We start from the raw sequence: 26928 nt of genomic DNA, 5'->3' as shown, positions 1-26928 counted from the left end.
ATGAAGATTTTACAGGCATCCCTGCAGATGGTACAGAGATCAAAAGAGAACAAGGCATCCCTGCAGATGGTACAGAGATCAAAAGAGAACAAGTGAGAGCGGTTACATAATTCCAGGCACAGAAGAAAAGGTCGGAGCTTCAAAGACCTTGTTCTGCAATGTACTGGACTTGATCTGAAAAATCCTCAGGAAAAATGAAACGAAGAAACTACATTTTAAGATGGGAGACATCTCGAAGAAAGCGAGGCTCTGCAGTCATTTGAGAGCATCTTCAGGCGTCTTTATCCTCCATGACTGACGATGCGTTTATGTGAGCGCTGCTAACGTCACTCGCAACTGGTTGCCAAGGTTTCAGATTATGCAATTGTGCAGACAATCAGCGATGCTTGTTTTAGAAGTGCTGGGGGGAAGCAATGTCTCTCAGCAAAACCAACTAATCAATGCTAGCTGATAAACACATGTACATACAGTGACTATAATGCAGATGGAGAGTAGTGCGAGAGAAGCGTGAGATCTGCTTCGACAGAGAGAAGAGGATGTGGGTAACGGTACCTGTAAGTGCGGTTCCTGTGATTGACAGATGCCGTGCGTACAGGACTTTGCTGCAGGATGGGCACTGTATTGCGTGTGGGGCTCGGGACATAGTCATTAGGCACCACAGGAGGCCTCACTGGCTCAAGTGTCCTGTAGGGGGAGTGTCTCCTGTCAAGAGAAACATATATATAATTTGCCTTTTTGCATGGTGACATTTTCACGCTAAAGGTAATTTCACCACCAGATTCTAATTACCGTTATGTGTGCAGTCGTTTTAGTGTAATTGTAACAATCATAATTCATGATATTTTCACAAATGTAACAGATCTTTTTTTTCTGTACTACAATACTACAGACCAATTACTGTATTTGTTTAATCAGCATAAATTAAAGTAAGGAATGTGCTTAGCCACAACCCTCTATGGACAAACTGAAACTTGAGTCGCCATTGGCTAGTAAAAATATAAAAACAATCTGTTTTACATGGAATGCGAGAACACTGCAAAAGAAAAAAATTATACATAAATATAACTTCAAATATATTTCAAACACTATTAAAGTCAAGTAAACAGTCTGTAATAAAATAAGAACAAATAATCGAACTATGAGCAATAGCACAAATAAACACAATAGAACAAAGATTAATTAATTAAATAAAAAAATAAAAAGCGTTTTTGTTTTTTTTTTACACGTAAATTCCTTCTTTTTTATGACACTGACACAAATATACGGCATTTAATGAGGAAAAATGCTTTAGTTGTGTTATGTTGCAGACCTGTCCACCAGTACACTATCTGGCCTGCAATGACCAGCCATCATGAGGCTACACAGGAAACCAAAAGAGCACCAATTGCACAGCTAGTGTTCAGAAAACAGGGCAGGACACAGAAATATCAAGCTCCGGCTTAATGAACACTCTTTAAAGATAGCATATCTGATCTGTTTCATAATCAGTTTCACAGATCTCAATTTTAGATGCCAAAGCACATTTAACACGCTTTTTTATTGGCCTAAATGTAAATCTGGCTGTTCACTGGCATAAAAGTAGGCAATGGATGTGAAGGATAATGTCATCAGTGGGGATGAGGCTGAGTTTTCCCTGAGGACAAAACAAAAGACATGACCCTACACTACTCAACTAGAGACACGTCACATCATGCTGTGTGTGACCTACACTGAAAAACAGGCTTTTACTGGGAAATGAAAGCCTCACTGATGTTGCCCTAGAAAAATCGTTACGACAAACACTAAATGATATGATCAGATGAAAGGACCGAGTATAAATTATAATAAACAAATTCTTCAAATGAGTGGTTCACCACCACAATCTCAGCGGCCGATTCTTTCAGTCGTGACCCCTAGAGCTACACGGTCCGTATACATACCCTATGGTGCCTTTGCCTGACATCGGCGGGCTGGGAGGTTTCTGTGTGGGAGGTGTGGTGCGAAGAAGGCTGCCCATCTTCATGTTCTGCGTGTTGACCTATGACAAAATCAACATCATAAACAGCCTTCAGCTGTGAAAGATAACATCTCAGTTTCACGGAAGAGGAGGGAAAACCGCATCCAAGTTGACAATGGCCTAGTACAGCCGTAAAAAAACAGCTACAGAGAGAAAGGCAGTGATAGATAGATCTCATTTAGTTTTTAGAGAAAACAAAGAAAAGCTCAAACAAACAGAACAATCAAACACGCCGAATTCTGAGCCACATGCAACAATTATAAAATGGTAAGGATGAAAGAAGAAACAGGGATGATTGCCAAATGGTTGTTCAATTTCGGACCTGCAAAATTCGCTAAGTCAAACTCAAATATTATTTACTCCTTCTCGATTTCTCATTAATGTATCTATAAAAAGGATTACAGAATCTCCAAATCAGCATCAACTAGTATTTTTGGATTTCATGACGGCTTAATACCTAAAACGGATCGAATACAGAATGTCAATGTTTAGGTCTTAAGTATGAACTAAGGAATCAAACCTTATTCCTTCTCCATTCATGTCACCTGATCGTAGGACAGCTGTAAAAGCCCTTACCTTGAACTTAAGCAACCACTTAAACCAAGAGCGAAGCAGAGAACAGAGGTGAGAGGAAGCACAGAGAGGTTAGTGACACATCTCAGACACACAGAAAACCCACGTTAGATTTTGCCATTTGTTAGTTCAAAACAAACATGTTAGTCAGAAAAAGTTTTTCTCCAGAGAGCTTGTGTCCTACCTTCACACCATGACCAATATCGTCCAGCGCGCTGTAATCGATAGGTTTGCGAATGTACCGCACCGGCCTTTCGGGATTGGCTGGAGCAATGATTTTATGCGTGCGGGAGGTGTTCTTATTGGTGGTGAGGATGCCGATCTCCCGCCTCGCCACCTTTTCTTTATGGATGTCCACTGTCTGAATAGTAGAGAACAAATAAAAACGTTTGAAAAGATCTACCAAAACTAAACTGGATCATTCAGAAATCAGGTTTGACGTGATTCACAACTACAACCATATTCACAAGCCAATGCCAATCATAATAGAGGTCATTTACATATTCAGAAGTTTTAAAGCTACAGTGGCAAGAATTAAATTGCGGCATTGGAGCAGGAACAACTTGAGGAAAAAGGATGGCCTGAGTTTGGCCTCATATTTGTGAAAGCAGGTCAAAATATTAAAGCGTGCGGTTGTGAGGGGCCTGAGATCTCTGTCGGCGGTGTACGGTTTCATGTCACACGGCGATTCTGGGAGAGGATCGTGTCAAAAGCACTTCATAAGAAGAGCTGCATTAGATGTTGTGGTGCAGTTTTAATCGCTTTAGAGCCCATGCTGTTGACAGCTGTTAAATAAATAAAAATATGACGAAACACAGAGGGGGATAAGCCTTTGCTGCTGGCATCTCAAACACAGCTAAATGATTTTCAGCATTAAGTGGCAGTGATATAGTAAATAGGGCTCGAGTCCAGAGCAGCAGCTGAGTCCACGGATGAGGGCAGTGGAGAGAAGACAGATCAGAGAAATGGAGACAAAAGAAAGCAAGCATGAAAAGTGGATGAGAGAAATCATCCATGAGAAATGTACACTTTCCAAGTTTAGAATCTGGTTCGCATCCATTGCTGCTTAAAAAAACCCAGTGGACCCCGCAACTGTGCAGTGCTACCAAGTAAAAAAGTAAAGTTAATTTTGAGCCCTGTATATAAGTTTGTTCACGCAATGCATTCTTGTTTTTAAAAACTCAAACTCCCTAACATTCACTCATATCTTTGGTAGGAACAAAACACTACAGCAGCCGCGCTAGAGCCCTGCAGTTACACTGTAGCTGAATCACAGTTCCATGCAGACTGTGAGTCTGTGGGATGCTGTTTAATTACAGAATCAATGAGATCGACCGAAAACTGACTGGACACGGGTGCTGTCTGATCAGCAAACCAAAGACAAACAAAAACAAGACAATCATTAGTAACCGTACATGTGTGGTCATTTATGAAAACCATGTTTGATCAAAGCAATAGGCCACAGTACAGTGATTTACCGTCAACATGTATGATTTGCACAACATGAAGCGGATTTACCACAGTCTAAAGATTTCTACACTTATTTTAGTGTCAGAACCATTTATGACAGATCGTTTTATAATTTCTCTTTTACCTAGTCTTGCGTAGCCAGACCTTCAGACTGACGGCAGAAGGTCTGGACTCTATCGCAGCTTTCATTGGCCAAGGACGATGTCCTACCGATGTGCATCTAATAAATGATAAATTCAAGAACGTTGTGCAAGTTTATCGCGACAATGGCATGGTGAACTTCAGATACTTTTGAAAATCCAGCGTTTAACTGATCCTGATAAGCGCTCATTGTCACAGTTGTAAACACTGCAGCTTTCTTCTTCCATGAGGGGGTTTGGCATCACGACGGCTTTGTTTCCAGGTGGACTGTTAAAGAATGCAACACACATATCCTGGAACTCCTGTAGAACTCAACCAATCAGATGACGACTTCTAAATTCCCAAAGTGTTTCCCATTATGTGTGCCTTGTGCATCAGACGTTCAGCCAACAGTCCGTGGGCATGACTTCTGAGGCTGAGACTACCCATTACCTAAACCAGGTAACAGTCATTTACTTCTCACCTCACATACGTAACGCTAAAAGATGTTTCGTGCCTCTAACAAGTGCTTTTAATCTTCTTTCTGATCTGAATGGTATGTGGAAAACACTTGAGTTTTGCCACAGACTTGTCCCAGCGTCTAGAACGCAACTGAATGCTTTTTCAAGCGTCTACATACTTGAAAAACCCCGGAAAACTACTTTTAAACAGGAAATGACGAAATATTTACGTACATATTTACAGCGGGTCTATTCGCACGGGACTAGTATTACCCGAGGTCATTTTTCCCGACCTTTTTACTGAAGGTAAAAAGTAGCTGTAATCTTTATTGACATTGTCCGTAATGATTACTGAGTTGGCACATTCGGAGGGGACTAAAATCACAGAGAAGCTCTGGTAATTATTACTCCACCTCTCCATGTTAAACTAGTCCCGTTCGAATAGGGCTTAAGAAGGGGTGTGGTGTATCGCCAGGTTACCTGGGAGATGTGGTTGATGGAGGATTCCATGCGGCGCAGCTGGGACGCCTGAATGTCGAGCATTTGGAGCACATTGTTGGCAAGCGTGTTGATCAGGTAGGCTACGCTGGCCAGGGACTGAGTGGTGTAGTTCTTGGTTTCTTCTAGAGCGACATGCTTGTCTGGAGACTGATGGAGAAACAAAATAGTAACAGTCAGTGTGCCATTAAATTTGTTCAGCCATTAAAACAGTTTTTAGAGTCAAACTGTGCCACTGGAGTACCTGGAGTGATTTGTGCTGGACAATAAGTCTGAAAGTCTTACTTCAGTGGATCTGTGACTGACTTTCACTAAATATTTGTAGCATGTCTCCATTCCTGTGGATTAACTTGAACTACGCTTTTGCTGAAGCTTTTCTTTTGAACAAATGAATGAACAAATGGCAGGAGCTGTTCTCAACATAGTTGTCCAAAAACCTGACAAAGCAAAATAGAACCTTGTAAGTCAGAATTAAGCCAAATCAAATGGATAAAAAAAAAAAAAAATGATGTGCTCACAAGCTGTAAGCACAATAAAGAGCTGCTTCATTGCTGACAAATGGTTTGCAAGTTTAATTTCTTACAATGGTTTCATTTATCTACCTCATCAGGGCTTAAGTGAACTGTCCGGAAGAATTGCAAACAATTCCAGAGCTTTTTACAAAACCGTTTTTACAAAACCGTTTGACACAAAGCAACAATTTACAAATTTTGCAATTCTGGTTCTAATTCTAAGCAGCTGATAGAAAACACACAAGATGACTGCTGAAATATTATCAGGGAAAATGATTTCCAGGTCTGTAAACAGTAATATCCACCATCAGACAAGGATTTATCAGTAATATTTCACTGGGACACAGTGCGAGTTGTATGTTACTGGGACTCATGCCCCAGTAAAAAGGGTCTAGCGACGCCCCTGGTGTGGAATGTCAGGATCTAAGCAGTTCTTCTGTGACATCAAGCTGCACAGTCACATGACCCAGGCTTTGATCCCAAGCCTGACAGAGAGAAAGCGTACGTGAGTGTGTCTCTGAACACAATTCCTGTCTTTGTCCCAGGATGGTACCAGGAGGGAACAGTCACCACACATAACCAGACATATTTTTGACTGTGCACTATATTATTGAACACATATATATGTAACAGACCACTCAACGAGAGACCACTGTGGAACCCAAACAAGCACACAATTATTAGGTTGACTAATAAAGAGTTTTCAGTGCCAGACAAGAGAGCAGTGTTGCTAATGCTGTTATTGATAGGTTAGCAGCAATATTAACCAGTTAGGCCTATTTCACAGTGTAATTTAATGCCATGCCAGCTACCATCGCTAATTTAATGCCGAGAAAATGGTTGAAATGTAAATATATATAAAAATATAAAAATAAATTTAAAAAAATCTATGAAAGTTGATGATTTCTTTGACTTCCAACTAATAGCCAAGGTGATATGTGAAAATTATGTTCACTTTTTCATAAAAGCATGAAACTTGGTACACATGTACAGTTTGCAGCCCTGGACATTTTCAGAAATGGAGTCAGTAAAATGGCCGCCACGAGGCGTTTTTGCGATGACTCCATTTCTGAAAATGTTCAGGGACCCAAACTGTTCAAGAGTACTAGGTTTCATGCTTTTATGAAAAAGTGAACATATCACCTCAAATTTTGCACATATCACCTGGACTATAAATTAAAATTTTACCTATTCAGTCCTAGAGTTAAAACCATCACACTCCATTAAAATACACTTTAAAAATTGTGATAACAGCAATATGATTAGACACCCATGCTAAATAGTAATTATTTGCTTAGTTATTTAATAATAATAAAAGATAATTTTTTATAATTTAATTTAAAGTCAGAACTCTTCATGTATTATATACAAATAACTAATAGCAAATTTGACAACAGATGAAATTTAATTATTTAAAAGAGCAGTGAGCATGATTATAAGCTGATGCAATATCAAAATGAGAAAATATCGGCCAACTAATCAGTCAAGCTAATAAAATCAGTTTATCAGCAAAAAAGCCCCTCCATCCACTCATAATCTTAAGGGCTGTTCACGCAGAACACGTTTTCCCATTCCACTGTGCTACTTTTCCATTGTTTTTCAATGTAAAGAGCTAGATGGACATCTTTAACCGTCGCGCTCGTGTCTTTTGCAGCGTCTTGCGCAGGACACGGCATTCTAAATACGTGGCACTCAAGTTCAAAGTACAAAAACGCGTCTCTAGACCTTGCACTGACGTGCGTCTCGCTTTTTTAACAGCACAAACGCATTCTGTGTGAACCAGCCCTGATTTGAATCTCTTTTGCTGCACCATAGCAGAGCAGTTAACAAGCAGCCAAACGCATGACATGAAAAATAAATCATTCATTCGCATGGATTAACTTATTTTCATAAAGATTTGCACCACTGCATGCGTTTACTGCACTGAAACACAGCAGGCCCTGAAGAAGCCGTGGGCATACAGTGGGCAGGCATAGGCCAGGAAGGCCCGTTCTCCCCCAGGACACACAACGACACACTGACACTAATATGCAGACGCAGTGCGCTGACCCACGCTGATGACATCTGAGCAGAGGGAGCGGGGGAGGAGAGACCCTCCTACACAGAGCTGAACCTTCAAGACAATGAGAAGACGCATCTGGAGAGAAAACACATCCCTCACAAACGCTGTAAAGCACCGCTCATGTAGAGACGCTCAGGTGGACAAAGAGACACAGAGGACAACTACTGAATATATTATCACACCTACACTTTTCAGTAGAGATCCGGGAAACTCAATAAAAACACACAGTACAGTAGGAACAAAAAGAGAAAAATCTAAATATCTCAGAACAAGTTCCAACTAAAACCATTTTTTCACCAAAGTTGGGTATTATTGTCAGGCTGGGAACCATAATGCCTATAAAAGAAATATAAATTATAATAAATAGTTTCCAAATCCCAGATATATTTGCAGTTTTCTCTATACAAATAGCTCTAAAATCTAAAATCTAAGCTCTCTCTGTGTTTATAGTTGTATTACCTTGAATGATTTGCAATTGCCTGAGGAGCAAATAATATAAAAAGTGATAGACATGACTTAAACAGGTGTAAATCTGTGACCCCTGCACTGTCGTGGGTCTGGGAGAGGTGATGGATGTCTGCTCGTTGTTTCAGCTGCTTTGATTTGAAATGAACAGCACTGGAAAAGAGAGCAGGTACAACAGGAGTCATTTACTGCTCAGCCCACCAACAAAGTACATCTCTGTTTCAGTCGCACACAAATGGAGGCAGGGCTCGTGGGTAATTACACGGTAGTGTGCTCATTAATTTATGCTCACAGCACTGGCCACAGCAGAAGGACACTGATTTTTCAGGGATGACTCAAATAATTACACTGAAAATGAACAGGTGGGTAAAACAAGAGATGCTGATGACATTTTTGTTCCTCATGGTAATGCACAGTGCTCAAAGCTCTTTTCACCTCAACAGAGACCTCTTTCAACAGCAAGAGCCTTTCAAACAGGGTGTCAGACTGCCGGTGACATTACTGACTACGATTTCAGAAGCGTGACTGTAGCTCAGTGCAAATGAAAGCAATGAACCTTACAAATTAGCTGAAGCAATAATCACACTGTCAGAGGATGTCTCAAGTAGTGCTGAACAATTCAACTGAGCAAATCTGTTCATTCAGAGGGTTCTTTTCAATACAGCTTTCAACAAAACGCATTTCAGCAAGATGTGTGTCTAAGTGAATTATATATATATATATATATATATATATATATATATATATATGTATGTATGTATGATGCTTAAAAGAGATGTACAGTGCAGGGACTTCTGGGTACACTATTGAGCACTGATTTACGGCGGACCAATATACATTTTTGAATGGCTGGTACTGGTAGCAATATATAAAAAGCAGTGGGGGGATGCAGTGTGAGGCCTATATATATATATATATATATATATATATATATATATATATATATATATATATATATATATATATATATATATATATATATATATATATATATATATATATATATATATATATATATATATATATAAAATCTTGTTAACTGAATAATTAAAAAGATGACAGTTTATATAACTGCTTCAGCTTGACTACATGAATTGTGAGTTTGAAAGCAGCACCCACAACACTGATGCGTAGTCATGTGAACATGCAGTTGAGGATGTATTATCACAGATGTGGAAGACTACACTGAGACTCAAAGCAGCCGACACCGTCTCTCCTCCTACACACACAGACTCATCTCTCTTTCATCTTCACCAGCATACGAATGCAGAACTTGCCAAATTAATATAAGCATCTGTCTCCCAGCACGATGTTCTCTCGTATTGCAAGAGAATTATGGTTCATGTCACTATAACTGCTGCCTGTCAGTATATCAGCCACATACAAGACTAGAGCCGGTAATGATGACAAACTCACACAGAGATAGAGAAGCAGCAACCAAATGTGGAAAGCAAGTGTGTGGCTTCAGCGGAGTTTATAGGTGATCAATGTCATTTTTAAATGACAGTTATTGTTATACCAAGCATGAGTTCAGAGACAGAAGAGGCATGAACAGCACATGGATTTAAATATATGTACAGTACTACAGGTTATGTTTGGTAAAAGGTTTCAATGCCTCAAATGTGAATAGCCATCTGAGTGTAATTACTGCATCTGTTGTCAGGGAAACAAAGATTTAATGAACCCAACATTAAGCACAGACAATGAACCTGACAGCAGACAGACTGGCCATGCTGAAAGCACTGCACACACACACCATTTTCAATAAATTTCTTTAAGAAATAAAAACTAGGGATGCACAATACAGACATTTTAACAAAACCAATAATTATTTTGTATGTGTACCCTACCATTAAAAAGAGGTTTGTGTTTAAAGGGTTAGTTCACCCAAAAATGAAAATTCTGTCAGTAATTACTCACCCTCATGTTGTTCCAACCCCGTAAGACTTTCGTTCATCTTTGGAACACAATTTAAGATATTTTTGATGAAATCTGAGAGCTGGATCACTCCTCCACAGGCTTATGGACACTATAACTTGCTGGCCCAGAAAATGTATTAAAGACATTGATATAGTCCAAGTGACTCCAGTGGCTCAATCTTAAGTTTATAAAGCGACGAGAATACTTTTTGTGCGCAAAAACAAACAAAAATACCAACTTTATTCCACTTTTCGCATCTGAGCACGTCACCATGCATCACACATGACCAGCGTCGCCCAATAGTGAGCCTACGTGGTGATGTACAACACAGACGCGCTACGCTTAAACACTACGTGAAAAGACTCGAGGCCCAGAGAGAAGGAAATGAAAAGTGGAATAAAGTCGTTATTTTTGTTTGTTTTTGTGCACAAAAAGTATTCTCGTCGCTTTATAAACTTAAGATTGAGCCACTGGAGTCACTTGGACTATATTAACAATGTCTTTAATATATTTTCTGGGCCAGCAAGTTATAGTGTTCATAAGCCTGTGGAGGAGTGATCCAGCTCTCAGATTTCATCAAAAATATCTTAATTTGTGTTCCGAAGATGAACGAAAGTCTTACGGGAATGGAACAACATGAGGGTGAGTAATTACTGACAGAATTTTCATTTTTGGGTGAACTAACCCTTTAAGGATTGAAATGTTTCTGATTTAAAATAACTGTTTTGAATATATTTTAAATGTAATTTATTCCTGTGATGGTAAAGCTGAATTTTCAGCATCATTACTCCAGTTTTCAGTGTCACATGATCCTTCAGAAATCATTCTAATATGTAGAGATGGAACAGGCCGATTTTCCACATGAACGGCTCGGACCGGTAACCGGCTGGTCAGTCTCACGTCTTACCGATTTCGAGCCAATCCATTTTGTTGCCTGATCTCAGAGCCTAGGCTGCCTACAGAGGCACGTTTTTTTGACGGCATGCTTATGGGGCGGGCAGCTAGCGGATCGTTAGGAAAGATTAGATGAATGTGATCATTTATGTTTGGGCCTGAAATCGCTGATACAGCCTTTAATCTTTCAGATTTAGGTCTGGATTTCCAGGCTAATCAATTGTAGTTCTTTGAAAGGAAATCAGAACCGGCAAAAATCGGTATCGGCAGGTCACACTTGATTGATTTTGATTAATAGAAAGTTCAAAAGAATAGCACTTATTTGAAACCTCAATGAATTATTTTCAGACAGAAATTTACTGACCCCAAACTTTTGAAATTCAAAATGAAAATTGTAATGACTTACTCACCCTAAAGTTGTTACAAACCTGTATACATTTCTTTCTTCTGTTGACCACAAAAGATCAGAACACAGAAGATATTTTAAAGAATGTCAGTAACCAAACAGTTGACGGCAGTGGCACCCATTGACTTCCATAGAATTTTTTTACACATACTATGGAAGTCAATTCTCAATTTATCCAGAATCGTGTGGCTCTAACGCATGCTGTATAACAGGTCACGAATCAAACAGCTGTATCAAACAAAAATATCTTATATTTCTCACTGTAAGATTGTGCTCTATAAATAGTCTGAATTGACTTGACTGTGGACTCTTACAAGCTCCCTCCACCCCCCTCTCTTTCTCTCCTTCTTAACGTCAGTTTCTTTCTGTGTGTGTATGTGTATGTGTGTGTCTTGCTCTCTTAGCCAGTGTTTTGCCTGCCTGTTCCTGACACTGACCTAGTTGGTTGTCTGGTTTCTCTGGCCTGAGGAGAGGGCAGCACTGCACCATGAAGCTGGAGGACAATTCACAAAGAAACGCCTGCTTTACATCTCACTAAACTCACGAGAGGGGTGAGGGACAGAGTGTGGAGGAGAAGGACGAGACAGTAAGACCTGACTGCTGAGTCTGGATGCAAAAATCTCCTATGCTGTAATCGCTCTCAGATGGTGAATTAATGCACAGTGAAATGTGAAACATGGGCCTCGCTGTCCTTTTTCCAAATGGCAACATACATCTGGTTCACACTCTAAATGTCTCCATGCCATTAATGATGCAATCAAGATGACTAAGCACTAAAAAGCATGTCTGAGAAGCCATAAAAAAATTAAATAAAACAAAACCTAAGATAAACAAATTACTCTAGTATGTGATTACTGCTAAAACAATCCAGTGTGAATTATAATTTGCTCAGATAATTACTTAAATAACAACCAAAGTGAAGGAGCATTCCTTAAAAAAAATAAAAATAATAATAATTCAGACTTCGAAACGCACAGCATGAAGACATCACAGCCAAAAAGAAAATAGCCACGACAGGCTCAGGGTGTTTAGGGGCCCATAACAGTCTTGTGTGAAAAAAGCACTTTAATATTCAGTGTTGCTCAATAGAGAGCTCAGATATATTGACCAACACTGTGAATATTACAGCAGGGCTCCAGACTAACTTTTTTTATTAGGAGCGCTGTAGCCCCTGACTTAAAATTTTAGGAGCGCAAGCAGAAAATTTAGGGGCACACCTTCACATTTTCCCCATAAATAACTATTACAGACAAATGCTTTGATAATAAATAGATTAAGCGTACAGAAATTATGGTGCAGTTTTATTTTAAGATCACAGGGCTCCAGACTAACATCTGAGGGCCGCGGCTCTAAGTTCTACAGAAAGTATTTGGTAGCACTGTGGGATGACAAAGCACTGAGCTAAATTTGAGGTGTATAGATAAAGTTAAATTTAATTATTATCCTTCATAATGTCTTAATATTATTTCAAAAGCAAAATGAGTGACAAAATAGATATTAGGGAGTGAAAATAGCCAATAAGCACCCTCAGCAGCTGTTTACAATGGTAATTTAGTCTTCTTTTTTTAAAAAAAAATAAGTGTGAGTTTTCCTACTTCTTGAAACTTTCAGTTTTATAAATAGAGACAATCTTTAAAGGATGAACAAAAATGTTTTGGTCGACACATAAAAAAAATATATATATATTTTAATAGGATATAGTTTTGAAGTGCTGTAAAAAGATGTGTAGGCTACTTTCATAACCACAGTATACCATAGTTATAGTTATGTCTGGTTCAGAATACGCAATTTTTTTGTCTGTTACTATAGTCAATGTATCAGATTACACGATTTCGAGTCTCGACTCCTAAAAATCTTGTCATGTCCTGGACAAGAAACATTGTCAGACTACACATTGCTTTACGACCAGTCATCTCGAGCCGTCTCACACACATATTCACTCGCACATGTACGCACGCACACACTCTCTCACTCTCTCTCGCTCGCTCACTCACTCACTCACTTGCGCGCGCGCGCGCACACACACACACACTCATTCACTCGGAACCCTTCATGGAGGACCGTTAAAAAAAATAATTGTTGTGATGTCGTAAACAAAGCATCGCAGACGCGACGTCGGTTGTCGCCCACTATGAACGAGATGAAATTTACTGGTCGCACATGTGCGACTGGATGTAAAATTTAGTCGCACACTCTCAAATTTTGGTCGCAAAATGCGACCATTTGGTCGCAGTCTGGAGCCCTGTACAGTGATTTTTTCGTAAAATATATTGTAAGCATATGGGCCAGTATTCAACATTTGTTTTAAATGTATGTGTCAATCTTAGATGTTTAATTATTCGTGGCCATTTCTTCTGTTTTTACATTTAAATGACCTTTGCCATCTAACACTAATATAAAGTTAATCTTTAAAACGTTAATGATTTTATAATACTGATAAAAGTAATCTTTAGCTAATCTCAAAAATGAATACTAATACTGTATAAATGTTGTGATGCCTAAAATCAAATGCATTTATTTTGTGGGAAAACACAAAACATAGTGATAGCAGAGACATGAAGCCAGAGATGCATTGAAATTTTGGCCATTATATAGAGGGCCGTCAAAATGACAATTGGTAGGTGCATTAGTAAAATCTGTTGACTTTAGCAATCTTTGTTGAATAGACCTTTCAGAATGCCGCGAAAAACACACAAAAAACATCTAAAACGGGAAAAAGCTTTGAGAGTGACTGTACAAATAGATTTGACAAGAAATCTGAGGTAGGCTATATTTTTACAGACTGCTGAAAGCTACAGAACAGAGAAGCCAATGCATCACTGCAATTCATAGAAACAACTGGACTCAACTGGACAGCTAAACGTCATCATCATTGTAGTCATCATTTTGTGTCAATCTGTTGAATATTGGGGTAAAATCATACCCTATATAAACAAAATATATTGTTATTGTATTGACAAGTTGACAACTCATCAATTCAATCATCAACACTGACAAAAACTATTCAAGCTTTAGGGCTGGACGATATGCCGATAAACCTACCTGTATTTATATAAAGCGTTCACAGGAAAATTTGCTTTATGTATTTTCCCGGCGTTGAAATCAGGCACATATAAAGTCAGGACTTAGGAGACACGAAGCCTGGCTGCATGTCAATATCCATGGATCACTGGATCTTTGGTAAGTTGTAAGGAACACTATAGAGTCTAACCTTTAGTTTAAACTGATAATCTTTGTGTTTTCACAGTTTCCCCTATTAAATCCAGTCATGCAGCAGCTCTTTTGCCATTCAGTCCGGCTGAAGGGCGTGTTCCGGCGGGAAAGTGACGTCGATGTATCCTATTTAATGATCGGATGAATATTATCCCTTACATAACATATGGACTGATTTGACACACTCTGGCCCCCAACAGCGCACACAGACACACAAACAATTCAAGGAGAAGAAAGCAAGCAGAGCGACAAGCAAATATTTGTTCTCCAGTAAGTAGTCTTAGAGTTTGCCCTCACAGAAAAGAGTCCTGGTGCCAGGAGATGAAAGAAACCAACTGCCATCCTGTCCATAAAAGGAGAAGCATACTTCACGAAGACTCACACTGACATCGACTTGACAAACTTTCCTTTGGGATAATGTCCTGGTCAGAGTACAGAGTAGGACAGCCAGTGCAGTTCAACACATACAAACCCATTCTTTGAATAATAACAAATCAATCACACATTCGGAGAAGATAAACCCGGGTGTTCATTTACAGAGAGTTTTAACTTGTCCGTCCCCTCTAGAGTGAGCATGGGCTGATATTAAAGGGTGCTCTGATCAAGATATTTGGAGCTGATCACCGATTGTCGATCACAGGAGTCACATTAATTCAGGGCCTGAAATTCATTTTTTAAAATTGGGGGAAATCCCCGCTTTTGGTGACTTTCGTGGGGGGATTTTTTTCTCTTTTGTGTCTGGGGGGCAGCAGCAGGATTATTAGGCTGCTGTCACTTTAAAGGTCCCGTATTATGCCCCTTTTCACAAGATGTAAAATAAGTCTCTGATGTCCCCAGAGTGTGTATGTGAAGTTTCAACTCAAAATACCCAACAGATCATTTTTTACAGCATGTTTAAATTGTCATTTTTGGTGCTCAAAAAAAACACGCTGTTTTAGTGTGTGCCCTTTAAATGCAAATGAGCTGCTGCTGGACGACCCAGGGGGCGGAGCTTCATGAGCTCGCGCTCAGTCTCTCAGGACAATTTCATCTCACAGAATGATGATAATATCAGAAACTCTCAGTAACGGTGTTCATTTCGAGTCGGACAATAATGCCTACAGAGTCAGAGTGCTGTATAGAGATGGAACAGGTATAGTTTAGTAGTTTAATTACGGTTATTATAACGTATTTGTCATTTGCTTGTATGTATCCATTATTTATTAATAGCCTACAAGTCTGCTGTCTGAATGATGATCAAACATATACTGATGAGTTTAATAAAGTTTATTGTACATCACACAAAAGATGAAGCGTCAGTTTTACTTCAGAAAATCACCGTAAGAGCTGAGTAAACACAGGAAGTTATTAGAAGTGCGCAAGTACATAAACGAATTTCGGTAGAGTTGAGGGAGCATTCCTGTGGGCGGAGGTTAGTCAAAGAACGGTTTTAATGACGTCATTAAAGAAGGAAGTAGAGGGTTGTAGTTCAAACGGGCCGTTCGATGTATACTTCTGTTAAATAAAATATCTCACTTGGCATTGAACTTTGAGCTTTATAATTTTACAGATATTATTTATACTCTAACAACAACATTACACACTAACTAAAGTTTGAAACATGGGATCACGAAGAACGGGACCTTTAAGACTGAATGCACAGATCCAATATAATGTTACACATTCATTTTCTATTTCAACTGTTTACGTTCACTTAAGACAAAACCAACTATGTTTACGTGCATACTCAAAACGGTGATTTTGTACATACATCTGTGTGTATTTTGACCATTTAAGGGCAATTTACTGCAATTTGGTACTCGCAAGCTGTTTGTGAGGTGGATTTATGTGTTCATGTTTTGAATGTGCATGAGCGCACCATTTTTAGGGAGAGCAGTTTAAACACCGGCAAGACAACTGAGAAAGTTGGTAGCACCAGTGCAACTAGTGGAAAAGTAGTCGTGTGAGCGAGTAACCCAGTCTGCTTCGAAGCATCATTTTGGAAGCAACAGCAAGGGGGCCTAATTTACCTTTAAGCAGGTATTGGCTTCATTTGCCCTTGTCTTCATATACTGTGAAAGATTCAAGAATGCGGTGTTGAAGCACTGTGCTCTTTAGCCCAATGAATCAAAACCTAAATCTGATGATTTCCTCTCAATAAATAAATTTTGTCATTTGCTAACTCTTTTCCTTAGGGGAATATAAAAAAATGCTATTTTTCAAGCGCCTTCTCAACTTGGAAAAGAAACCCAAAGAAAAGTGTGTTACATTATCTCCATGGCTGCCATTAAAACAAACATTTTGGAAGGGCGTCCCCACCTTCCAAGATTCCATTAGGATTCAGAGTGGGCCATTGAGCCAGCTCACATCATACAAACATGGATCCAATTAAAAATGGGACTCTTAATATCGCAAGAGATAATCGAAATAAGCTGGAACAACCTGGAATGGATACGACACCCCACCACAAATAACTTAGGCCTAAATACATCAAAATTTGCCGGCAGGCCTTTTATCTTTCTATGACGATCCAAGTACTGAAACTTCACACTTCAGCCAATGGCTGATGTTCACAGACACGCAGGCCCAGAAACCTTCATTGAGGGAATGAAATCAAGCATTTGATTTGTCTAATAAAGATAAGCAACTGATGTGATGTAGCCAAACAATCTGACATCTCTTTAATTAACCAAGCTAATAATCTGTACAAGCACGTAACCCTGACTCCTTTTACACTCCTATCCTTCTCTCTCCAGCTCTGGTACAAATCCTATGAGCTACCTAGGACAGCATTTTTAGGCATCATAGGCTTGTTCCCAATGCAAACTATTCTGAAAGGTAAGAGTAACACTCGTTACAAAGACGTATATTCAATGTTCAAGTTCAATTTACATCTACTTCACTCTAATCTTTAAGTCAAAAGTGTGTTACATTATCTCCATGGCTGCCATTAAAACAAACATTTTGGAAGGGCGTCCCCACCTTCCAAGATTCCATTAGGATTCAGAGTGGGCCATTGAGCCAGCTCACATCATACAAACATGGATCCAATTAAAAATGGGACTCTTGATATCGCAAGAGATAATTGAAACAAGCTGGAACAACCTGGAACATCATAGTGATGAACATCATAACATGGAACATCATACGTCACTCGCACACGGAGAACCTCTAATATGACTACACGAAGATGGCATAAAATACGCTTTTGAAACCAAGGGCAAGATCAGACAAATAAAAAAGTGACTTGTTGCCTGTTCTAATAGGCAGCATTAGGATCACTCCCAACACGAAGGCTGTTACCGAAGGACTAAATCATGCTGCTTTGTTTAGCCAAATTCAAAGACACCACTGCATATATTGTTTAAAAAGAAGCCAGTTCCAGAACGCTCTTAGTTGAAAGCTCTTTTTAACTTTCTATTCATCAAATGCATCCCATTTTCCACTAAACTATTAAGCAGCACAAAAGTTTCTTGAGCAGCAAATTTAGAATGATTTCTAAAGGATAATGTGACTGAAGACTGGCCAAATGATACTGAAAATTCAGCTTTACCATAACAGAAATAAATTACATTTTAAAATAGGCTAGCCTATATGTGGCCTTTGAGAGATTAAAACATTAAAATATACACAACCCAAATTATAAACTGCAGAATAAATTTACTTTTACGTAATATCTGTATACAGTTTTATATCTACATATAGTTTTATGCTTTTATTAGAGGATGACATCATTAGCTTAGCAACATGCTAACAACACACATTACTGAAATCAGTTAGTAGTCTAGTCTCTCAAGTGTGTTTTGTTGGTGGACTGTGGACGCACAGATTTGCTCCAAATGGTCACTTATGACGTGGCATTTCAGTTAGGCTTATGAGTTAAGTTACTCATGTAGATCACTAATAACCATTTCAAGTGTATAATATCCAAAAGCACAGTTAGTTTATAAGATCAGAAAGTAAAATGGAAAATACAACAGAAGGTCCATTAAAACGGCCTTCAGGAACACTACCCTCGCTTCATTCACGTCTGTTCTAAAAGCCAAGAAACTAAATATTTAAGACTGGGCCTCGCTACTAAGAAAATATTGCCATGAACTGTGAAGTATCAGTACTGAGAATCACAAAAAAACTGCTTTAGGTTATCGAGCACAAGTGGCAAACAGCTTCGGGAATGTATTGCAGATGAAGAAAAGATGAAACATTTTGAACACTAGACTAGCCCTTTAAACGCATCTTGAAGTCTTTAGATTTTACAAGTCTTCTGTCCCATTTAGTAGCAAATTGACTTTCCTAAGCAAATAAACTGATTACAATGCAATTTTATCAAGGTGTGTACAACCATAATACCGTATAACCAAAATATTACACTCACACAAAGTAATTTATAAAAGAATCTAAACATAACGACAATATTCATTTAATAAATATGACTTTTTTTCTTCACTTCAGTGGCTAGATATGACATTTTCCCTGAATATTTTCAGGGTTACCTGTCCTCTATTTGAGAAAATTTGATTTCCAGTGCACACAGACTAGCCAGTCTGTTGAGTCCACTGTTTGTTACAGTGTTTACCTCCTTTTTTATTGATGTTTTTTAGCATTTCTGACTTTGTGAAAAAAACTATAATGGTTACAGAATCGAGGTTGACATCTAAGTGTCTGGTTTATTTTACAGGCTTATTTTTTTTAAGGTAACATTTTTTCATATTGATTGATTTTCAAATTACTTGTCTAATGTAGTAAATGTTATGTAAAATAAAATAAAAAATACAGCATGTGTTATCTACCATTTTTAAAGGAAATAGTGTGATATATAAATCAGCTTTATATCAGCCGTCGGTAACCCTGCTAAAATATCGGCCCAAAAAAAAAAAAATCCATAATGGTCGACGACCAGAACTGACCCTATACAGCACTGTCCTAAAACATGACACTACGTCAATGACATTGTTACAGCAACATTTATGCACCGATCCAGATATGATAGTGTGCCCATAAATAATAAGAATCTCAAGAATTTATTAGCAATTGTGTTCAAGCACAATTAAAATCCCTGAGGACTTTTTTTCTTTCAGAAATCAGAGTTAAATAAACCTATGGCATAAATTACATCAGTATGGAAGCATCCAGTAAGCATCTAGCAGTCTGTCAGATTCCTCCACCACTTGTTAGTACTGTTGCTGTAATGACTAACATCAAGTGTCGTCTGTCTATAAAGCCAAAATGTAGGTGACAAAATCCATTTGAGTTGTTCAAAACTGAAATTGTCAGCATGTTTTACTCGCGTAGAGACAGAACAAAGTTTTTCCAGTGCGTCAGATCTTCATGTAACGTTAATCATTACTACCAACGCGCTGCAATCAGTGCAAACCTGAGCGCATCTCTTGCAAAAGTAGCACTCGCTTGGTTTACAGCCTCAGCTACGAGTGCTCTAAACTTTTACGGTATTTCTCAACCAGGAGAAGCCGCAGTTGCGTGTAGTGCTACGTATTTAGTAGTTGGTGGTGCTCAGCTTCAACAGATGACCAACAGCCACCGCAGACACTTCAGCACACATCAACTCCAAAAACAGCGCGTACCAGCATTCCTTCGCAACGCTTCGCCCGCTCACCTGTACGTAGTTACTTTCGCAGTATTCGGCGACTCTGTCGAGGTTGGTGAAACTGTCCAGTAACGCTCTGCGACCCGCTGGAATTTCCTCTTCCAGCAGCATCTGCAGCTCCGCCATCTTTACATCTCTCTCTCTCACTCACTCCACGCGCGCGCCCGCCCGCACAGCTCAACTATTAGCGACAGGAAGTGCAGCGGCTTCACCTCCCGCTGAGTTTTGGGGAAAGCAGGGAAGCGCGTTTACGAATCATACTATGGTGAAGAGTTTGCGTATTTATGCTAGTGATGTTGCGTTAATATAATATAATATAATATAATATAATATAATATAATATAATATAATATAATATAATATAATATAATATAATATAATATATGATTTCATATCATATAATATATGGACAATCCTTTTGATAGCTAAATTAACCTCTAAGAATGATATGATAATATAATTTAATATGTAATATAAAAGCATAGCATGTTCAATAACTATCTTATTTACATGTAAATGTGAGAAAATTTATGGACATATGAATTAAGAGTTTCACAATATTTACAAATAGCTAAATTAACCAACGATCTAAGCATGAAATTATCATATGATATGATAATGTTTTTTTTATGTTATTCGTAATTTTTTCAAAATGCTATCTTTAATTTATTCATAAGTTGAACGTGAAACAAATCTGTATTACTAAGCATTTTTCTTTTCTTTTTCTTGTTTTACTGTTTCTATGTTTTTATTTAAATGGATAGATCACCCAATGTTTGCTGAACACAAAATACGATATTTTGAATAATGGCAGTAACCAAACAATTGATGGGCCCCACTGACTTCCATAGTATGGAAAATAATAATAACATGAAAGTCAATGCAATCCATCAACTGTTTGGTTACCCATATTCCTCAAAATATCTTCTTTTGTGTTCAGCGGGAGAAAGAAATTCAAACAGTTTTGGAACAACTTGAGGTTTAGTAAATGATCACAGGATTTACATTTTTGGGTGAACTATCCCTTTAAATAATGCCAAGTTTGACACCTATACCGTTTCTTGTTTAAAATGACTTATCACACATAATGAGAATACCTGTAAGAATGCATTACACTTCATCAACTGAATGAAATGTGCCTCTTAAAAATAAAGGTTCTTTATTGGCATCTATGATTCCATGAAAAATCTTTAACATACTATACATGGATCTTTCCATTGCACTAAAAGGTTCTTAGTGGAAACATTCTTTATATTATTAAGTTGTTCACACACACACACACACACACACACACACACACACACACACACACACACACACACACACAAAAATGGTTCTTTTCAGAAGTGTTCACTGAAAGGTTCTTCGAGGAGCCCAAAATGGTTCTTCTATGTCCTCCCTGTGAAAACCTTCTTTTGAATCCTTTATTTTGCACTTTTCTCTCACATTCCTTTGGAAATTGCGCCCCCTGTGTTGCTATAACGTCACAGTCATCATCAGGAATTCACTGGACTTCTTCCATCACTAGTTAAAAATGACTGTATTAAAATGCTCTTTTGTGATGTGGTGAGTAAATGTCAAGTGGTGACGTCAGGGTCCTTTTATCAGCTTCTCTTTAAATCGACTCACAAATTGTACGATATACCTGTATGAAGTGCAATACTTCCAGTAAATTCTAATTGTATAAGTATATTAAACACAGTTCATATGCATACTTTTTGCAGACATGGAATATTTGTGTGGGGGGAAAAAAGCTAAAAGGTGATTCAAATAGTGATCAGTTACATCTAAAAAATAAACTTATACGACCCAAAACAAACTGAAACCAGAAACTTAAGTAAAAAGTTTATTTATATGTTATATATATCTATATAACAAGCTTAACAAAGTAATGCCAAAACAAGTAATGCCAAAACAAGTAGCACAAAACAATGTTCAATGTTAATTTCTGATTGTTGATAAAGCAAGTCATGTGTCAGTGTGTCAGGCTGCCAGCTCAGTTTTGTCATCGTGACGTGGATACTCCTCCACCTCCATTGCCATTAAAAACTCTGAGAGTAAAGACAGATATTAGGACATACGTTAGGATAGGGGAATAAGATCGTAGAGGATAATACACACACACATAAATAGGTTTATTACCTTCAGTGTAGTCCATGTCTGGTCGTGTAGCAACAAACACCCAGGCCAGTCCAACCAGAAGAGCTATGACCAGGTTTACCACGATCCAGGGCTGTAGAATCTGATGCTCTGAACCTGGGGGCCTAAACAACAACCACTGAATGCGATTTAGTGAAGTATGATGAATCAATTCCACTTAAAGAATGACGTGGTGATTGTTTAAATATTTTTTAAGGACATTATGTTGGATTGCATTATGTTAAGTCTGACAAACCCACCAAAGTGTTTCATTGGCTGTGGGGTAGAGATGTATACGATCACTGGTCATCTGCTGGCTCAAAGACAAAATGAGAGCAGCAAAGTATACTGAGAAAAAAAAAAAAAAAAAAAAAAAAGACAGGAGGTTACTTTATAAATAGTATAGCCCATTCTGTTTAAGTTTGAGCTGTTTTAATACACAGCTAGCCGTGGATTATCCCTTATTTATTTCAGTTAATGTATGGTTACATTTTATAATAAGGTCTCATTTGTTAGAATTAACTAATTTATTAACTATCATGAACTAACAATGAGCAAAGTTTATTGATTTTCACTCACAGAAGGAAGCAAGGGCCGCTGGATCAAGAGTGAGAAATCCTCGTAGAGCCATAGAGGCTTTCGCCAGATTCACCCTGATGTGAAGATGGTACAGATAACTTACTTTCACAACTCAAATGGCATGAGCTACATTTTCAAACACTCAAAAAAATTTAAAAATAAAAACTATACAACAGATAGTTTTGAAATATTCTCTTAGTAGTTGTCTTGTACTGTACGTCAAGGATTTGATCTTTGAGCAGGTTTTCTCAAACTGGAATTTGAGTTGATGAAAGGCGAATAAATAATTAAATAATGAAAATGTAAAATGAAATATTTTTCACACAAAACAATCAAAATAAAACACTTTACTAAAAATGTTTTATATTTTATTGGTTTACTGCATGTCATGTGACCATTAACCGACATCAGAGTTAATGTATTGTAATATTACTATGGGTGTACTTCAAATAAATATTTTATATTTTAGACTTGGCTGAAAAAAATAATAAATTGCTCAATTAAATAAAATGTTAAATTGATTGGAGTTTGATTATTTATTGTACGTACTGTTGTCAGTTACATTCACACTTCTCTTACTACAGGCTCTCTTACACACCTGTCGAAGGCAGACACAGTGCTGATGGCCAGCAGGAGGTAGAGCAGAGACTGTGCTGGGTAAGCCAGACTGTGGTACTGCTGGAGAAGGTTGGGTAGTGTGGTCATCTGCTCTCCAGCTAACACATACACAACAATGATATTCCACACCGCATATCCAGCCAGAAATCCATGAGAGAAGAGTCCAATGATCCTACAAGAACAACAGTTGAGCTCCGATTTGGAATTACTACACATTACATGTCATTAAAGACGCCATTTTATGCCGTTTTACAAAGTCTTGATTTTGTTTTCGGGGTCTACAAGAATAGGTTTTCATGCTTTAATGTTAAAAAACATTATTTTTCACATATTTCACAATGTTGCAGCACCTCTTTTCCCAGTCTGTCAGTAACGCTTTGTTTAGTTCTGGTCTCTATGAAGCCCCTCCGTCTGAAAAGCACAGTGTGTTTCAGAATTGGTCAGCTGGACAAGTGTGTTGTGATTGGTCAACCTTTTTGAGTGTGTTTCAGAAATGTCACGGTCCTTACCATAACCGCGAGTTTCAACACACTACTAACACAACTCAACCAGGCCTCGCCCATTTATTTTGCATTTGCCTTGGGCAGGGATTTTTAAAATGAGGAATACTCTGACTTGTCCGTTCCTGGAAGAAAACTCAAGACTACAATGGAGGCGTTTCAGGGAGTTCAGAAACAGTGTGCACTGATATAGAGAATAACTCCCTTTGGAGGGACTTTATGTTTTGTAATTTGCAGACTTTTTTCATGCTCTAACAGCAACATTACACACTAAAAATGTTGAAAATGTAAAAAAGCACCTGAAGCTGAAGCATTAAGCTCCACAACATGAAGAGGCAGGGTCATGATGAGTACTGGACAAACTAACTTTAAATCAAACTGAAACTAAAAAGTTAATTGATAAAATAAAAGGCTGTTTGGAAACTGAAACACATTTGGTTGAATTAGCGTTGACAAGAGCTATAAGACCGTTTGAGACCATCTCCCAACCAAACTCACCTGAAGCCGCTGTGGACCCTCATGGCAACGTCTCGTGTATTCCACGTGGGTCTGACCTCCATGTACTCCTCCAGATGTTCACGGGATAAGTCCAAACGATCAGTCGCCTGGAAGCGGCCTAGGTTGGATGTCATATTTTATTGGTTACATTTATATTTCATTTATACATAATACTTGGTATTATATCTACAATAATAAAGAATATGAGATTTTTTTTCTAGAAATTAAGCACACTCATTGTCTCTTAATTAATGTAAAAACTAATTATTGTTGGCAAACTATATCATTGTTAGCGTTTATTAATGTATAATGATAGTAATACACAAAAAGGGCCAAGCCCAAACGTCTTAACCACAAATTACTGGTCAAGAAATGAGCTCAATTTAAGCAAGTGAACTACTTAAAATGCCATCGCTGTCTCAGAAAAACATCAAAGACAGAATGAAGTTTTTTTGGCAGAATATATGAAGTGATGAATCACAATGAAACATGAGTTGCATGGTGATGCTCCAGAGCGGTGTCCTTAAAAATCTGCCGAGGAATATAATAATAAATGCATCTCTACCACAGTGAAGGAGGAAGATGTCATTGTGTGGGACCCTTTTTAGCTGCTGGGATTGATGAGCTACTTCACAGTGAAAAGTCATTTAATGCTTTGGAGTACAGGAGAATATTACAGAATGGCTTGTTTCCCTCAAATGAAAAAAAGTTGTTAGAGGAATGATCAAATGTGATTTTTTAACAAGACAATGTTCCTGCCCACACTGCAAAGACAACCAAGAAGTTGCTTGAGAACAAGGCCATTAACATTGAGTGGACCAACACTTAACTCTTCTGCCTGTAATAAGCTGTCTGCATGTTGGGGAAAGCTATTCCAAGTTACTTTATCTACAGTATTTGTGCAATTCTTGCTAATTTCCTGACCAGTGATTTGTCATTAAAATGGTCAAGATCACTAAATATTTTTGCCATTTTTGGCTTGTTTTTGCCCTGGAGTGTACTTCAGATATTTCCCCCATCTCAAAATGAAACTCACGGTTCTTTTCGACAAACACTTTCCCCATTGGATGACTGTGACCCAGAGGGGCTGAGAATAGAGAGCGCTGAGATATGGGTGCGTGCACATCAGTGATGATGTCATCTTCCTCCACACCTAGCTCGTTATGAGTCTGGTTTTCCATCGTCTTAGCCTTCCTTCAAAAAGAAGGGGACATTACTCCAACTAGAAAACAATACAATCACAATTGCTACGAAACTACTGCTTTTAGTTCTATTCACTTTCTTTTCTAGAAGTTTTTGCCTCTCACTTTTTTCTCTTGCTTTTTTTGGTGACTTCCTCGCCATCTGTATGGGGCTCCGGAACATCTCCATTTGGATGGTCTTGCTGCTCACCCTCATGATCTTTTAAAACAATGAAAAAAAGAACAATACATCTAAAAAAGTCCCTTAAATGAAAAGTGAATATCATTCAAATGAATGAATTACCCAAAGTATGTTGTGCCTTCTTTTTCTTCTTCTTCTTCAGTGGCGGATTGTCTGGAGGCTCAGGGGTCAGAGGCTCTCTGCTTTCAGACTGTCTGCGACTCTCCAGACCCTCCATTTCTATAGCTGCCTCGGGCCCTGCTGTTGCTTATTGGGCATTATACAAATATAAAGGAGACAAATGCTGTAAGGAAACAAAATGACTAATTACAAAATTGGTCTCACTTTATATTAAGTGTCTTTAACCATTATTTTATTTACATAAAAATAAAATAATAATTGTTAGGTACAATGTACTTACTTATTGAGTTCATGTTGTATTGCAAAACACTTGAGGTGGTGGATACTGGTAAGGTTAGGGTCAGGTTTGGTGGTATTGGTAGGTTTAGGGGTGGGTTAAGGAGTAATGGAAGGGTCAACGGTGTACTGTAAATTATAGATGTAATTACAGAAATTAATTACAGCAGTAATGGCATGCAGGTTTTAAAAATATATATCTAGAAGTACAATGTAAAAACATACCCAGTAAGTGCATTGTATTCAGTACACAGTGGTTAAAGACACTTAATATTAGATGGGACCACAAAATGTACTAACATCACTAAGCCTGTGTGTTTTGCACAGGTATTTGAACTATTCCACTGCCTTCCTGCAGAGGTTGATGTTACACATAAATGGGCTTTCATAAGAATGTTTTTGCCAGGCAGTGTAAATAAAAATGTACAGTATTTGATCCGACATCACTCATGATAAGAAATGCCATCTTGTTAAGATCGAATAAGTAGTTTATCATTACCTTCTGGTTCCTCGACCTCATTGATCTCCTTCTTGATTTTCTTTTTCTTGGCTTTGACACTTGGCATTTTGTCTATGTAAAGGGAAGAAATAGGACAGTCTGCTTAGTCTACAACACTTACACTAGTCCTATATAGTAATTA

At 38.2% G+C, this 26928-nt stretch overlaps 2 protein-coding genes across 8 annotated transcripts in view; both read right to left on the bottom strand.

The window, feature by feature from the left end:
* Nucleotides 1-20431, bottom strand: part of abi2a (abl-interactor 2a) — a 29828-nt gene extending 9397 nt beyond the window's left edge. For 3 of the 7 annotated variants that reach the window (XR_014030326.1, XM_081368251.1, XM_081368252.1), the window contains exons 1-5: nt 20184-20378; nt 5101-5268; nt 2754-2930; nt 1920-2017; nt 553-702 (exon numbers count right to left, since the gene is read on the bottom strand). Coding sequence is in view for 6 of the 7 variants with exons in the window: in XM_081368251.1 (XP_081224377.1) it covers nt 553-702; nt 1920-2017; nt 2754-2930; nt 5101-5268; nt 20184-20300 (710 nt within the window). In the remaining variant the exon portion in view is untranslated. Of the gene's footprint in view, nt 1-552; nt 703-1919; nt 2018-2753; nt 2931-5100; nt 5269-20183 lie in introns of all 7 variants that reach the window. The other 4 variants (XM_081368250.1, XM_081368249.1, XM_081368254.1 and 1 more) reach the window with 4 other exon arrangements.
* A 1726-nt stretch (nt 20432-22157) lies between these two features.
* Nucleotides 22158-26853, bottom strand: tmem237a (transmembrane protein 237a; the record flags this gene model as incomplete). The annotated part of the gene is made up of 10 exons (XM_081367896.1): nt 22158-22225; nt 22317-22438; nt 22574-22661; nt 22893-22966; nt 23491-23682; nt 24509-24626; nt 25545-25702; nt 25816-25909; nt 25994-26131; nt 26787-26853. 10 exons carry the CDS (start codon nt 26851-26853, stop codon nt 22158-22160), a joined length of 1119 nt encoding a protein of 372 aa, XP_081224022.1.
* Between the last annotated feature and the right edge of the window lie 75 nt (nt 26854-26928).

This window comes from Scardinius erythrophthalmus (genome assembly GCF_964197995.2).
Source record: "Scardinius erythrophthalmus genome assembly, chromosome: 6".
Lineage (NCBI taxonomy): Eukaryota > Metazoa > Chordata > Actinopteri > Cypriniformes > Leuciscidae > Scardinius > Scardinius erythrophthalmus.
This window is presented reverse-complemented; position numbering and strand designations above follow the sequence as displayed.